The 13,690-nt window shown below is 51.3% G+C and overlaps 1 protein-coding gene across 2 annotated transcripts; it reads right to left on the bottom strand.

Annotated features, from left to right (window-relative positions):
- Positions 1-588: 588 nt before the first annotated feature.
- Slc30a2 (solute carrier family 30 member 2) lies at positions 589-13,135 on the bottom strand. Of its 2 annotated transcripts, XM_031376931.1 has the most exons (9): positions 12,907-13,135; positions 12,014-12,222; positions 9,815-9,961; positions 8,296-8,449; positions 7,094-7,262; positions 6,370-6,475; positions 2,950-3,084; positions 2,489-2,669; positions 589-875 (listed from the first exon to the last, which is right to left on the bottom strand). In XM_031376931.1, exons 1-8 carry the CDS (start codon positions 12,954-12,956, stop codon positions 2,524-2,526), a joined length of 1,116 nt encoding a protein of 371 aa, XP_031232791.1. In that variant the 5' UTR covers positions 12,957-13,135; the 3' UTR covers positions 589-875; positions 2,489-2,523. The 2 variants fall into 2 exon arrangements, with proteins under 2 accessions (XP_031232791.1, XP_031232792.1); XM_031376932.1 differs by lacking the exon at positions 12,907-13,135 and adding an exon at positions 12,692-12,803 and having other exon boundaries at positions 589-2,669.
- Positions 13,136-13,690: the final 555 nt, after the last annotated feature.

Raw genomic sequence — 13,690 nt, 5'->3', positions numbered from 1 at the left:
CAGGGCTATACAGAGAAACCCTGTCTCAAAAAAACAAAAACAAACAAAAAACCAAGAAAAAAAAAAAAGAAAGAAAGAAAGAAAGAAAGAAGAGAAAAGACAAGATGTCTGCTGTATGCCTCTAATTCCAGAATTTAGGAGGCGGGGACAAGAGGGCCAGCGAGATGGCTCTGTGGGAGATGGCTATGGGAGAAGGACAGGCCTGGTGATCTAAATTCCATCCCCAGAGCCCACAGTGGAAGGAGGGAACCAACTCCCCATAGTGATCTTCCAGCCTTCACTCAGGGACCATGGAACACACATGCCCACACCTGTGTACAAACACATAATAATAATTTTTTAAAAATTTAAGATGACCAGGAGTTCAACGCTATCTCAAGGGCTACCTGAGCAGCCTGTCTGATAAAAATAAAACAGAAACAGAAACTGAGGGGATGGAGAGATAGCTCAGGGTTAGAGATGCTGGCTTCAGTTCCCAGCACGCACATGGTGGCTCACCTCTAGGGGATCTGATGCCTTCCTCCTGTCCCCAGTGGCACCAAGTATCCACACGGTACACATACATACCTGGAAGGCAAAACACTCATACACATAAAACAAATGCCATTTATTTTTTTTTAAATGGGGTGGTGTTGGTGGAGGCCAACACCTAGCCTTTCTCCTTACTGTGCCAGGACAGAGCCAAGGCGGATGTTGGGGAGCCTGTCTGGCCCTTCACAAGAGCCTTTCCCAGGACACTGATCAAAGAGACCAATATACAACCACCAGACACTCAGCAGGCTCGGCTGTCTGCACACTCCTGTGGGGGAGATGTCAAGATGTTCCTCGTCTCTGTATGAGTCACAGGCACTGAGAAGTGACAACCTTCAGTTAGCCTGCAATAACAGATGTAGACATTGGCCCGGGACTTCCTAAGAAGGTAGGCCGGTCACCTCTATGAGACTGGAGCTAGCTCTCATCTCTTGCATCTATAACTTCAAACCAACTCTAAGGATTTTTTCATACAGACTCCAAGGACACCCCTCCTGCCAGCCTCTGGACACATCCTCATCCCTAACTAGGTCATGGTTACCCAGGCAACAGAGCAGGACCTACTGTCTCTTCAGAGAGTCAGGTCAAGGGAAGTGGCCTGGCCCTGGGGCTACAAGAGCAAGATCTAACTGGAATCTGTCCCTGCCACCTCTGTGAAGGCCATCGGTATGGGGACTTGAGCTGGGGCACCGGGAAGGAAGAAACCAGCCAGGTTTCTCCCTGTGAAGAGGCCTCTTCCTCCTCCTCTTCCAGGAAGTCGCATGGGGCCCACAGCCAAAGTGAGCGAGGCAAAGAGAAGCCTTCAGGTGCCCTCTGGCCCCACATCTCCGTGGGATGAATGCTGTCCCCATGGCCTTGGTTAAGCCATCTTACATAGCAGAGGCAAGGGCTCTGCTCCCAACTGCATAGAGCAAATCAGGAAGGGATCCTTGAGAACCGTCTCCCTTAGAGGGAAATTCCTCCTGGTCAAAGGAAACTAGCTTCTACCCCTGGTGAAGGTATCCTAAAGATTAGAACACTGCCTCCCAACAGCCCCCTCGCCTCCCCCAAGGTGGCTCAGAGCGGACTACCTGACACTGATCACAGACATTCAGGTAAAGATGGAGAGAAAGGACTCCACCAAGTTATGGATAGACCTCTAGGCAGTCTTCTTAGAGTTCATCCAATTGGGCCTGTCAGTCACCTACGGGCATGCTAAGGCACAATTACCTCTCTGGGACCCCACGTACAGATAGATACTTGCTTATAGTCTCTAGCTGCTGAGTTAGCTTGTTTCCCAAACTCTAACTCTAAAGCCCGATTTCTCCTCCGTTTTTCTCTCCTTGTCTTTAAATTGTGGTTGTGTGTGCACACACACACACCTGCTTGTGCAAGCGTGGCTTTCTCACTGTTCCTTTAGCCCCTTCCCCCATTACAGCCATCCAGTGGTTTAGAGAACTCCACTGCTGACCCGTAACTCAGAAGCCCCGACTTTCTCTCTTCTCCCTCACTCTCCTCCTGCAGCTGCCAAGATTCGTGGCTTGCCTGGACTGTAGCTTTTTTTGTTTTGTTTTGTATTGCTTGTTTGTTTTCCTTCTCCCAAATTCTAATAAAACATCCTCAAATCTTCCTCCTGAGTCCAGCTCAGAATTCTTTTATCAATGAGACTGACCCTACAAAGGGAGCCCCGACTACCCAGGCACGTGTTACATGGATCTTGTTCAATTTTTCATTCAGACACAGAGACCCTGGATCATACAGGACACCCCCAAAATCCCCTTCTGTGCCTCAGTTTCTCTCCAGCTGTGGTGCTAGGATGACATCAGTTCAGGATCTGGCCCAAACACAGTCCTGGAAGAGAAGTGGGGCCTCATCTGCTGTGTGCTCAGACTAAGGAGAGTCCCACAGTGGAGTGGTCTCAGCTGTGCTTTGCTGGAGCCCTGGCTGCACACCGACTGTTCTAACCACATGTCCTGACCATGCTTCCGATGAGACGGGTGTCTGGCGGGGGAGTCATTCCGAGGGGCCCTGGCACTCCTGGCAGTTCTTCATGTCCTCAGAGTAGCTCTCAATTTGGATGGTCATGGTGTGGAAATTGAACTTTCCCTGGAGGCGGTCCCTTGCCACCTTCAGCACAGCCTGGGCATCAGCATTCTGGGCTGGGGAGAGAGAAACACGGGATGCTCCTGTCTACCCTTGGGGCACAGACTAGGGGACAAGAGACACTAGAAGGTGTCCCAAATCGGGGAACCTCAGAGCTTGAAAAGGTCTCCCACCCAACAGCAGGTACAAAGGATTTGACCACTGCAAGCAGGCCCTTAGTCATAAACAGTGGGGAGGATCAAAGGGCATTTAAATGCTCAGCATGTGGCCAGAGCTTGGCAAACCCTCCTGAATGGCCCCAGGCCTTTGGACACTTCTCCCTTTCCCTGTACTTACCAATGGCTACGTGGACAGACAGCACCGGCTGGGCCACTGTCAGCGCCCAGATATGCAGGCTGTGCAGGGCTTCCACCCCGTCCACAGACAGCAGGAGATTTTTCACAGTCGTGAAGTCCACACCTTTGGGAGTCCCTGGGGACATCAAGCACAATGCTGAAGGTTACTGCTCCCCCACCCCCAATCTCACCCCATTCCTCCAGGGCCGGCTACTCAGAAGGCCTCGTCCACCAGCAGGTTCCGTGGTTGCCGTCCCCCACTCTGTCCCACTACCAGGAAGAGTCCCTGGAATGATTTAACTTATCTGTATCTACAAGGGGAACTCTGAGAACAGAAGGCTGTTTTGCTCACAGCTATAAGGTGCCCAGAGCAGAACCATGCTTAAAATTTCATTTTAAACTGTTTGCTTTTTAGACAAGAGTCTTGCTATGTACCCCAAACTGGTCTTGGAAAATTCTGCTTCAGCTTGCTGGGTGCTGTGGCCCCACCAGGCGCAACAAGGTCATCTGTCACACTGGGTGCTTTGACTACCTCGCCTTGGAGCCCCTGCCCACCCCAGGCTGGAGCTCTACTCCTCCGACTGTCCCTGAACCCTGGGAACTGAGATGGTTCCAGGCAGACCATTTACCACTTTGCAGGAACAGCGTGCAGGCCCTGAGACCCGTGGGAAAGGGCTGAGCTGGGGCAGATCCACCCAGCAACTATTTCCAACACTAGGGAGGCCGAGGCCATCCAGTCTGAGCTGCATATAGAGACCCAGTCTCAGAAACAAGGGATTAGAGAGATTGGACCCACTTGGACCCAAGGTTCGATTCCCAGCACCCTTTGGTCCTCGTAGTCAGAAAGCAGAGGTAGGTGGATCTCTGTAAATTGGAGGCCAGTCTGGGCTACACAGTGAGTTCTGAAACAGCCCGGGCTACACATTGAACAAAAACAAAATTAAATTTTTTTTTTTTAAGAGTTGCTGGGTACGGTGCTGCACACTTCTAACCTGGCACTTGGGAGGCTGAGTTTAAGGCCAACCTGGTGTTGAGTTCCAGGCCAGCCAGGTCTACACAGAAAGATCCTATCTCAAACTCTGCCCCTCAAACAAAACCAAAGAACCCAAAACACACCTGAATCCCAATCTTCTGGTGAAAAGGCACCAGATAACTGTTGGGGGAGGGGTGGCTGGAACTCCAGGTGTTACCAAGGCCAGTCAGCCACGTGACCAGCCAAGGAAGACACATTCCAAGCAGGGGAGGAGGCAGCCCTGGAGCCACAGGGAAGTTAAGCACTGGCTGGGACCCAGCTGGGAACTGGCTTGTTTAGTCAGCTCTGAGCCCTGAGGATGGGTGTTAGGTCCCAGACCCCAGCTCCCCAACTCTAGTGGGGTGGAGTGGTTCTCCAAGCATCCACATCCTGCTTGAGGTTGATTAGACTTTGTGAGCCACAGGCTGAGGGCGATACTTCAACCAGTAACAATAGTTGGATGCCTGTTAGATCTCTTAGAACTCACATTAAACACATACACATACAAACACATTCACAGACACACAGACACAGAGACACACTCACAGACACACACACACACAGACACACAGACACATTCACAGACACACACACTGACACAGACACACAGATACAGAGACACATTCACAGACACACATACACACACGCGCACACACAGACACAGAGAAACATTCACAGACACATACACACACAGACAGACACAGACACAGAGACACATTCACAGACACACACACACAGACACACACACATTCACAGACACATACACTCACACACACTCACAGAGACACTCAGACACAGAGACACACTCACAGACACACACACAGACACATTCACAGACACACACACTGACACAGACACACAGATACAGAGACACATTCACAGACACACATACACACACGCGTACACACAGACACAGAGACACATTCACAGACACACACACACAGATAGACACAGACACAGAGACACATTCACAGACACACACACTCACACACAGACACAGAGACACACACACAGACACACAGACACAGACACATTCACAGACACACATACACACACACACAGACACAGAGACACATTCACAGACACACACACTCACACACAGACACAGAGACACATTCACAGACACACATACACACACACAGTAGTGCACATTTGTAATCCCAGACAGGCAGACTCCTTGGGACTTATTGGCCGGTCAGCTTGGTCTAATTGGAAAGCTCCAGCTTTGGGGAGAAGTGTCAGTGGGTAAAGTTAGGAGCTGAGTTCAGGTGCCCAGCACCAATGCAAAAACAAAACAAAACAAAACAAACCTCTTCAGTAATTCTAGATGCTGAGGGGGAGATGAAGGACAAGGAGACCCAGGTGGCTTGCTGGCCAGCCCAGCTTTGAGAAAGCAGACAGCTCTAGGTTCAGTGAGAGGCCCTAATTTGTATATTAAAAAACCAAGGTGAGGTGTTTAGGGTAGCAGCTTTTTTTTTTTTTTTTTTTTTTTTTTTTTTTTTTTTTTTTTTTTTTTTTGGTATTTTTGAGACAGGGTTTCTCTGTGTACTTCTGGCTGTCCTGGAACTCACTCTGTAGACCAGGCTGGCCTGGAACTCAGAAATCCACCTGCCTCTGCCTCCCAAGTGTTGGGATTAAAGGCGTGTGCCACCACCGCCCGGCTTAGGGTAGCAGCTTTAATCCTAGCCCTCCAGAGGCAAAGGCAGATGAATCTGTGCGTTCAAGGCCAGCTTGGTCTACACAGTGGGACCCTGTCTGTGATGGTTTGGTCTATGCTCCGCCCAGGGAGCAGCACTATTAGGAAGTGTGGCCCTGTTGGAGTAGGTGTGTCACTGTGGATGTGGTCTTTAATACCCTCATCCTAGCTGCCTGGAAGTCAGTCTTCTGCTAGCAGTCTTCGGATGAAGATGGAGAACTCTCAGCTCCTCCTCCACCATGCCTGCCTGGATGCTGCATGTTCCTTCCTACCTTGATGATAATGGACTGAACCTCTGAACCTGAAAGCCAGCCCCAATTAAATGTTGTCCTTATAAGAGTTGTCTTGGTCATGGTGTCTGTTTACAATAGTAAGACCCTAACTAAGACACCGTCTTATAAATCTGGGAGAGAGCTGAGCATAGCGATGCACAGCTTTAATCCCAGTACTTGGGAGACAGAAGCAAATGCATGGATGTCTGTGAGTTTGAGGCTAGCCTGGTCTACATAGTGAGTTCCAGGACAATGACCAGAGCTACACAGTGGGACCCTGGCTCAGAAAAACAAAGCAATAACAACAGAATTAGGCTGAGGAAGAAGCTCCAGTGGCAAGCTCTGGTTTCCGCACACGACCTAACGGACAAACGACAGACATCTGCGTCTGTGTGATACAGCCCCACCCCCATACTCCCAAAGCCCTAAGGTCCAGATTACCTTCCATGAGGACCAAGATCACATCTCTCAGGATGGTCAACGTTGTCCCCAAGACCAGGATGGAGAAGAGGAAGGTGCAGATGGGGTCCACGTACTTGTATTCAGGCTGCAGGAGGCGACAAATCAGGCCTCATCAGCATCAGCCTGGGTCTCCATACTTCCCTCCCAGCAGCACCGTATCAGGAGAGAACACAGCCCTCGCTCTGGCCTTTATCTTTCAATTTTCTACTCTCCACGAAGGAAAGCTCGGGACACACCTTCCTAAAGAGCTGAGACATAGGCAGAGCTAGAAAGGAATCTCAGCATTTGATTCACCGTTCCCATTTTACAGGTGGGGAAACAGGTTCAATGAGACCCAAGCAATTCATTCATCACACAGCTTCAGCCACACTCGTGGCTCTTTCTGCATCCCACTGCTTGTGTGAAGGGCAATGCCCAGGCTTCGGCAACACGGTCTTGGGCTTAGATCCAGCTTCACAGCCTATGTGAAACTGTACAAGTTACAGGACTTTTCGGGACCATGTAGAAAACAACTGCCCACCTAAAGGCTTGTTGTAGCCAGCCATAAAAGGTGCCAAGACTTGCTAACTATTAACTAACGATTCCTCCCCTTTTCCTACCCTCTCATCCCAAACTGGAGGGAGCCCAGCATGGAAAAAGCCCTGTGCAAAGAGAGGAGCCCCAGGTACTGGCCCGCCCCTCTCCCTCTGTGCCCAGTTCTGACCTTGAAGTATATGATATAGGCAGCCACCAGGACCCCCACGCTCTGCAGAAGGTCCCCAATCACATGAATGAAGGCAGCTCGGACACTGGGGTTCTGCTGCTGGCCGTTGTCCTCACGGTTGTCCCCGTGGCTGTGCCCGTGTCCAGACTGATGGAGAGCCAACCCCATTCTGTGGAGGCAGACAAAGTCTAGGGGCTCGGTGAGGTTTCAAGTCAGCCAGGCACAGTCTACCCATTAGGGCTGGCCTCCCCAGCGATGGTGACACTCTGGAGCCCAGGCACGCAGTGACCCTCTTAGGCTTAGCAATCTAGCCCTACAGCCTTGGCGCAGTGCCACAGGGCAAAGAGCTCTGCCGAGGCTGTCTGAGCACAATCTCTAGAGCTGAATTTCAGAGCGAGTGGGCAACGAAGTCAGCAGGTTCACCCCATCTCGTTACAAGTGGGGCAGACCTAGATAACACGGGAGGAAAGGCCTACAAACCCATGCTCTGCCCACCCCACCCTTCCTACAGAGAGACCAGCTTTAGCCATGTCGGCCTCTGCTCCAGCATGGACCGGATGCACCCGTTTGCTGTGGATGACCTTCAAGGTGATTCTCGGACACAAAATTGGGGTGCATATCTGTAACCTCCCATTGTTAGCTTACAAGTGGCTCCATTAGGCTCCTCCCAGGGACCTAGCAATGGCTTCTGTCATGTCTGCCAGGTACATCAGGTGTGGGCTATATAGAAAAGGACTGCCAGCCATTCCAACTCTCTCTCCCTCCCTCTCTCCCCTCTTCTCTGGCCTCATAGCTCTGCTCCCCTCTGTCTACATGTCCACTCCTCTGCCTCTACCGCTTCCCAGGTCCTCACGCCTCTCCCTTCCCCCAATAACCCGCTTTATACCAGATCTGTTGCACGTCATAGTTACTCAGGGGCACACCTTGGCATGGGGCTGCCAGGTACCCACTTGTTGCATTATATTCCATAACACCTATATCCTTGGCCCAAGGTCTAAAGGAAGATGATACGGAGTAGGTGCCAGAACTCAAAACCATGGGGGAAATTCTGTCCTAGTGGAATGCCTAGAACTCTAAACCCATCATTTACAGCTCCAGGAAGGAGAGCACAGACTCCTTCCCTTGGGATGGTGGCGGGGGTGGTGTGGGGAGTGTGTGGGGGGTATGTGTGATGTGTCACTGGGAACTGGGGCCGCACTCACATGATGTTCACAGCCACAGCACAGCCCGAAGTGATCAACATGGTGTCCCCTTTGATCTCATAATCTCCAGAAATCAACCGCTGCACAGCCAGGTACACGAGCACCCCAGTCACCACCCAGATGGACAGCACAGACAGCAAGGCTCCAAGGATCTCTGGAGAAGAACCCAAGCACCACAACAAGCTGAACCCTGGGGCGCTAAGGGTGGGAGGCTCCATACGAGGCCCTCCCACTGTTAAGTCAGGGCCTGGGTCTCTTTGTCACCCGCCTCATCCCACCAGCGATGTCTGGGAACATCAGAGCTAGAGAGAGTCACCTAGGCCAACCCTGTTTGCTCTCCACAGGAAGAAACGGACACTAATATATATTGTAGCTAGAATGCTGGTGACCATCTCTAATCCTAGAACACGGGCGTTAAGACAGGGGCCTGCCTGGCTTTGATACCTTCCCTTTCCTGTTTCTTTGTGGCCACATTATGTAGACCAGACTAGCTTTGAACTTAAGAGTCACCTGCTTCTGCCTCTAGCGTATGCCTAGTTTTTTTCCCCCCATTCACAAATAAAGGTAGGGTCACTACCTACTTTAATTAAGATAGCGGGCCAGAAGTCTAACTGCTGGGCCATCCCAAGTTCCTGGTTTTGTTCAATTGACAATTGAAGGCTGAGGACACCAGGCCTTCTCTCCCTGGAGGGAAGGATCTGTGCCAACCCAGAGTGAACTAACAGCTAAGGCAGTGTGTCTACCCGCTCTTCCTTCTCCCAGAGCTGAGCCTTAGCGACAGGCAAGACTACTGTCATTATTCTGAGCCACCACTTCCTAAGCAACGTGAACTTCGATTCTCTGCTAACTAGTAGCTCCCAGATGACTGGGAGTTCCCAGGGGACAGACGCCAAGGCTGACAGTCTCTTGTTCCATTCTTAGCCTTACTCAGGGTTCCCCTAAGAGTTCTAGCTTGGCATTCCTGGGATGGCCCATGACTAATTTCAGTTCCTGGGAGGCTCTGACATAGAGTTACTATGAGTTTCCAGCCAGCCTGGGCTATAGAGTGAGTTAGAAGCTAGCCTGGGCTACCTAGCAAGACCCTGTAAAGAGAGGTCAGAAGCTAGCTGGGTGGAGCGCAAGCCTGGAACTTTAGGACTCAGGAGGTGGAGGTGGAGACGTGGGGAATAGGAATTAATGGGTAGCCTCCATTACTTATGAGCTCAAGGCTAGCTTGGACTACTAGAGATACTTCTCAAAACATTTAAAATTCCAAACAAGGGCTGGAGAGATGGCTCAGCGGTTAAGAGCACTGACTGCTCTTAAAGAGGTCCTGAGTTCAAATCCCACATGGTATCTCACAACCATCCGTAATGAGATCTGATGCCCTCTTCTGGTGCATCTGAAGACAGCTACAGTGTACTTATGTATAATAAGAAATAAATCTTTAAAATAAAATAAAATTCCAAACAAAACCATATTGTGATCTGTTTGTTTTCTCAGGACCTGCCCCCATCTCCGGTCCACAGACGATCCTTACCGGCTCGCTGCCAGCCGAAATTCATGGTCTTGGTGGCCGGTCTGGAAGATACCCAGAGGGAGAAGAGGCTAATGAGCATGCTGGCAAAATCGGTGAGCAGGTGGGCCGCATCAGTCATGATGGCCAGGCTCTGAGCCAGGTACCCACCTGCAAAATCGAGAGCCAGGACCCTGAGTCAACTCCCCCAGTTGTGTACAGCAGAGAGCCCACAAGCCCTAGAGGATGAGACACATTGGGTTCAAGGTCTGCGCATCTCTCAGCTGTACAACACAGGCACCCGACCTCCTCTTGAGTCTCAATTTCTCCCGTGAATGGAGTTCACTCATGTCTACTCACAGCTCAGGCTGTGGTGGAGTGCATATTTACTCCCAGCAGAGACAAGCAAACTACTGAATGAGGCAAACACGGGCTACTAAGCAAGTTCCAAGCCAGCTCAGGGCTCCACAGAGGAAACCTCTGTGTGTGTGTGTGTGTGTGTGTGTGTGTGTGTGTGTGTGATGCTGGTGGTGAGGAAACTGCAAAACCCAGAACTCAAGAGGCAGAGGTAGGTGGATCTCTATGAGTTCAAGACCAGCCTGATCTAAAGCGTGTGAGTTTCAGGACAGCCAGGGCTACAGAGAAAAAAAAAGTTCAAAGAAAAGAAAAGAAAGGAATGAATGAAGAAAGGAAGAAAGAAGAGAAAGTGGTAAGTCACTTCTCCACTGGCAAAATGAGCTAATTCAAGCAGATTAAAGTATATATAAAGGCAGGTTTACTGGGAACCCTCTTAGGCGGCTCTCAGGTGAGTTCATTGGTCCCAAGAAGGAGGCCAGGGAAATTGCCATAGATAGGGAGGTAGAGGGGAGGGGGAAGAAAAAGAGAGAAAGCATTGGGGCGGGGAAGGGAGAGGGAGAGGGCTCAAGCATGCAAAGCAGGGTACCACAGTGTCTGGATTATATAGGAAAGAGCCCCTCTGGAGGAGAAGTTCAGCCCCCTGGGCTGAAAAGGTCAGGGTGGAGGGCAAAGTTTGCCAAATAGAGACTGAGGGATGCTGGGAGAACCTGGAGGCCAGGTTCACTTTGTTTTTTTTTTTGCTTTTTTTTTTTTTTTTTTTTTTTTTTTTTTTTTTTTTTTTTTTTTTTTGCTTTTTTGAGACAGGGTTTCTCTGTGTAGCCCTGGCTGTCCTGGAACTCACTCTGTAACCCAGGCTGGCCTGGACCTCAGAAATCCACCTGCCTCTGCCTCCCAAGTGCTGGGATTAAAGGCATGCGCCACCACCGCCCCCCTCATTCACTTCGTTATGTTAAATATGCACCTCAGCTGTTTGTCTCAAATCTTAATCCCATCAGACAGAAAATCAACTTCACCTAGGGATAGGAAAGCAAAGGAGGGCCTCGGTAGGGGAGCTCTTCTTACTGCCTTTATTATTAACCAAGTGCACTTGTATGTATGTATGTATGTATACCATATGCCTGGTGCCCGCAGAAGCCACAAGAGGGCATCCATTCCCTAGGACTAGAGTAACAGATGACTGTGAGGCGTCATGTAGGTACTGGGAAGCAGGCCCAGGTCCTCTGGAAGAGCAACCAGTGCTCTCAACTACAGAGCCATGCCAAGTGATTGCCTTTAAAAAAAAAAATTAGCTCCCTGGTAGTGGCGCATGAAAGGCAGTGACAGGCAGATCTCTTGAGATCGAAGCCAGTCTGATCTAAGGGAGTTACAACAGCCAGGGCTACATAGAGAAACCCTGTCTCGAAAAAATAATAAACAAACAAATAAATAAATACTGGTGGTTGTGCTGTCATGTACCATTAATCCCAACACTCTAGAAGCAGAAGCAGATAGATATGAGTTCCACGCCAGCCAAGGCTACTTAGTGAAACCTCAACAACAACAACAAACTAAAGAAAAGAAAAAGTAATCCGCCAGGCAGTGGTGGTACATGCTTTTAATCCCAGCACTTGGGAGGCAGAGATAGGCAGATTTCTGAATTCGAGACCAGCCTGGTCTACAGAGTGAGTTCCAGGACAGCCAGGGCTACACAGAGAAACCCTGAAAACAAACAAACAAAAAAGTAACCCATAAAACGGGTAGCTATTAGTGCCATGAGCATTAATGTGAGCATTCAGTCTCTCAGCGCTGCAACTTCACTTACTTCACACACACACACACACACACACACACACACACACACACACACACACACACACACGGCCTTACCAATGATTTCTCCAATCATGAACACCAGGCAGATGGCAGAAGCCACATAGAGTTTGCGTCGAGCCTTCTGCTTCTCGGGGTCAGGGTGACTCCCAGAATCCTTCTGGGCATGGCAATAATGGTTGCTCTGGACAGCCAGCTCAACGGCGGGCAGGTCCACAGGAGGGATCCAGCTAGCTTCACTCTTCCACAGAGATCCTAAGAAGGAGCTGGAGGCAAGAGGAAGGGCAGAAGAATGCTGAGCCGGAGGAGGGGAGGGAGCACTGGGCCAGCCTCTGGGAGTTATTGCGGGTCTGCTGTTTCCAGAACAAGTAAGAACCACTCCAAACCCCCCCCCCCCCCGCAGTGGCTGGCCCGCAAGCAGAGGTAAGCAGCCAATGTTGGGGGCGGCGGGGGGGAAGGGAGTACCGGAGAGGTGAGTCTTGGGACCTTGTTCTGTGATGGTCCCCTCCTCCTCCACCCATTCCCAGGCTGAGAGATGAGTCTTTGCGAACTAGCCAAAGGCCAGTCCGTCCGGTCGAGCTCAGGGAAGGAGCAGAGTTCTGGCTCAGGCAGCAGCTAAAGACCATAGCTCGGCGCACCCGAGGGCACAGGGCCTCCCCACCCCAGGGCTGCCCAGGATCAAAGTGCTGGAGTGAAGGCGGGGTTCCAGGCACCCTGCGTCCCACTCGCGCGCACCGGCGGGCAGCGTTCAGGATCTGTGTGCTTGGCCCGGTGAGACAGGTGATCCCCGAGGCTACGAGGCCGCCGCCAATTTCCTTTCTCTTGCCTCACTCATCCCTTCGATCGGGTGCCAGTTCAAGCCCCCGCCCGGACCAACCACAGCCAAGACGGTCAAAGAGGAGGTGCGTGTGATGCCGCCTAGATTCCCGCCCCTTGGGGCTTGAACTTACCGGGCTCCGCGCGTGCTCTCCAGCAGGTTCTGCTTGTCCATGGTCGGCATGCCGCCTCTCCCGGTGCGCCCTCCCAAGTTGCGCGTGGGACGATGGCAGCTCGCAGTCACCTTCCACCTTCTGCTCCCGTCCTGCCGCCTGCGCCCTGCGCCCGCCCGCTTTATCCCCGGCCCTCGCCACCTCGTGTGAAGCCGCCCGCCGCGCGTCGTGTGCAAAAGCCCGCGGGGAGGGGGAAGGGTGGCCGGCTGCAAAGGGAATCGCCGCTCTGCCCCCAGGACTCGTCCCCTGCATCCCGGAGCCCGAAGGGGCTGAGCGAACTGCGACCTAAAACTTTTGGCCTGGAGCAAAGAGGAAAGCGCTTGCGAAGAGTTGCTAAGTTAGGACTGAATAACCAAAACACCCACTCTTCCCGGAATCCTATAGAAAAAAGCCTTGGAATCTGGGGTTCTAGAAAATCGGCCCGGGGTGGTGGCACACACAATTAATGTCTGCAGTGGGGAGGCTGAGTCAAGCAGATCTCTGGGTTCGAGGCCAGCCTGGTCTACCGAGTGAGTTCCAGGGCTACACAGTGAGTCTCAAAAACCAAAACCAACCAATCAATCAACTAAACAACAACAAATCCACAGAAAAAAAAGAAAAGAAAGAAAATCCTTTGATTGCCCTTAGGTCAGGGATGTGACTGCTAGCAGCTTTGAGAGACTTCCTGGAGCTTGATTCTTGGTTCAAGGGAGTGACTGTGCGCTGGTGCCCCTGCCCTGTGGCTGCAGCCAGCAGGTCTGCTTCC

The sequence above is a fragment of the Mastomys coucha genome, unplaced genomic scaffold (assembly GCF_008632895.1).
Source record: "Mastomys coucha isolate ucsf_1 unplaced genomic scaffold, UCSF_Mcou_1 pScaffold18, whole genome shotgun sequence".
NCBI lineage: Eukaryota > Metazoa > Chordata > Mammalia > Rodentia > Muridae > Mastomys > Mastomys coucha.
The sequence above is the reverse complement of the archived record's forward strand: the minus strand, read 5'-3'. Positions and strand labels throughout refer to the sequence as shown.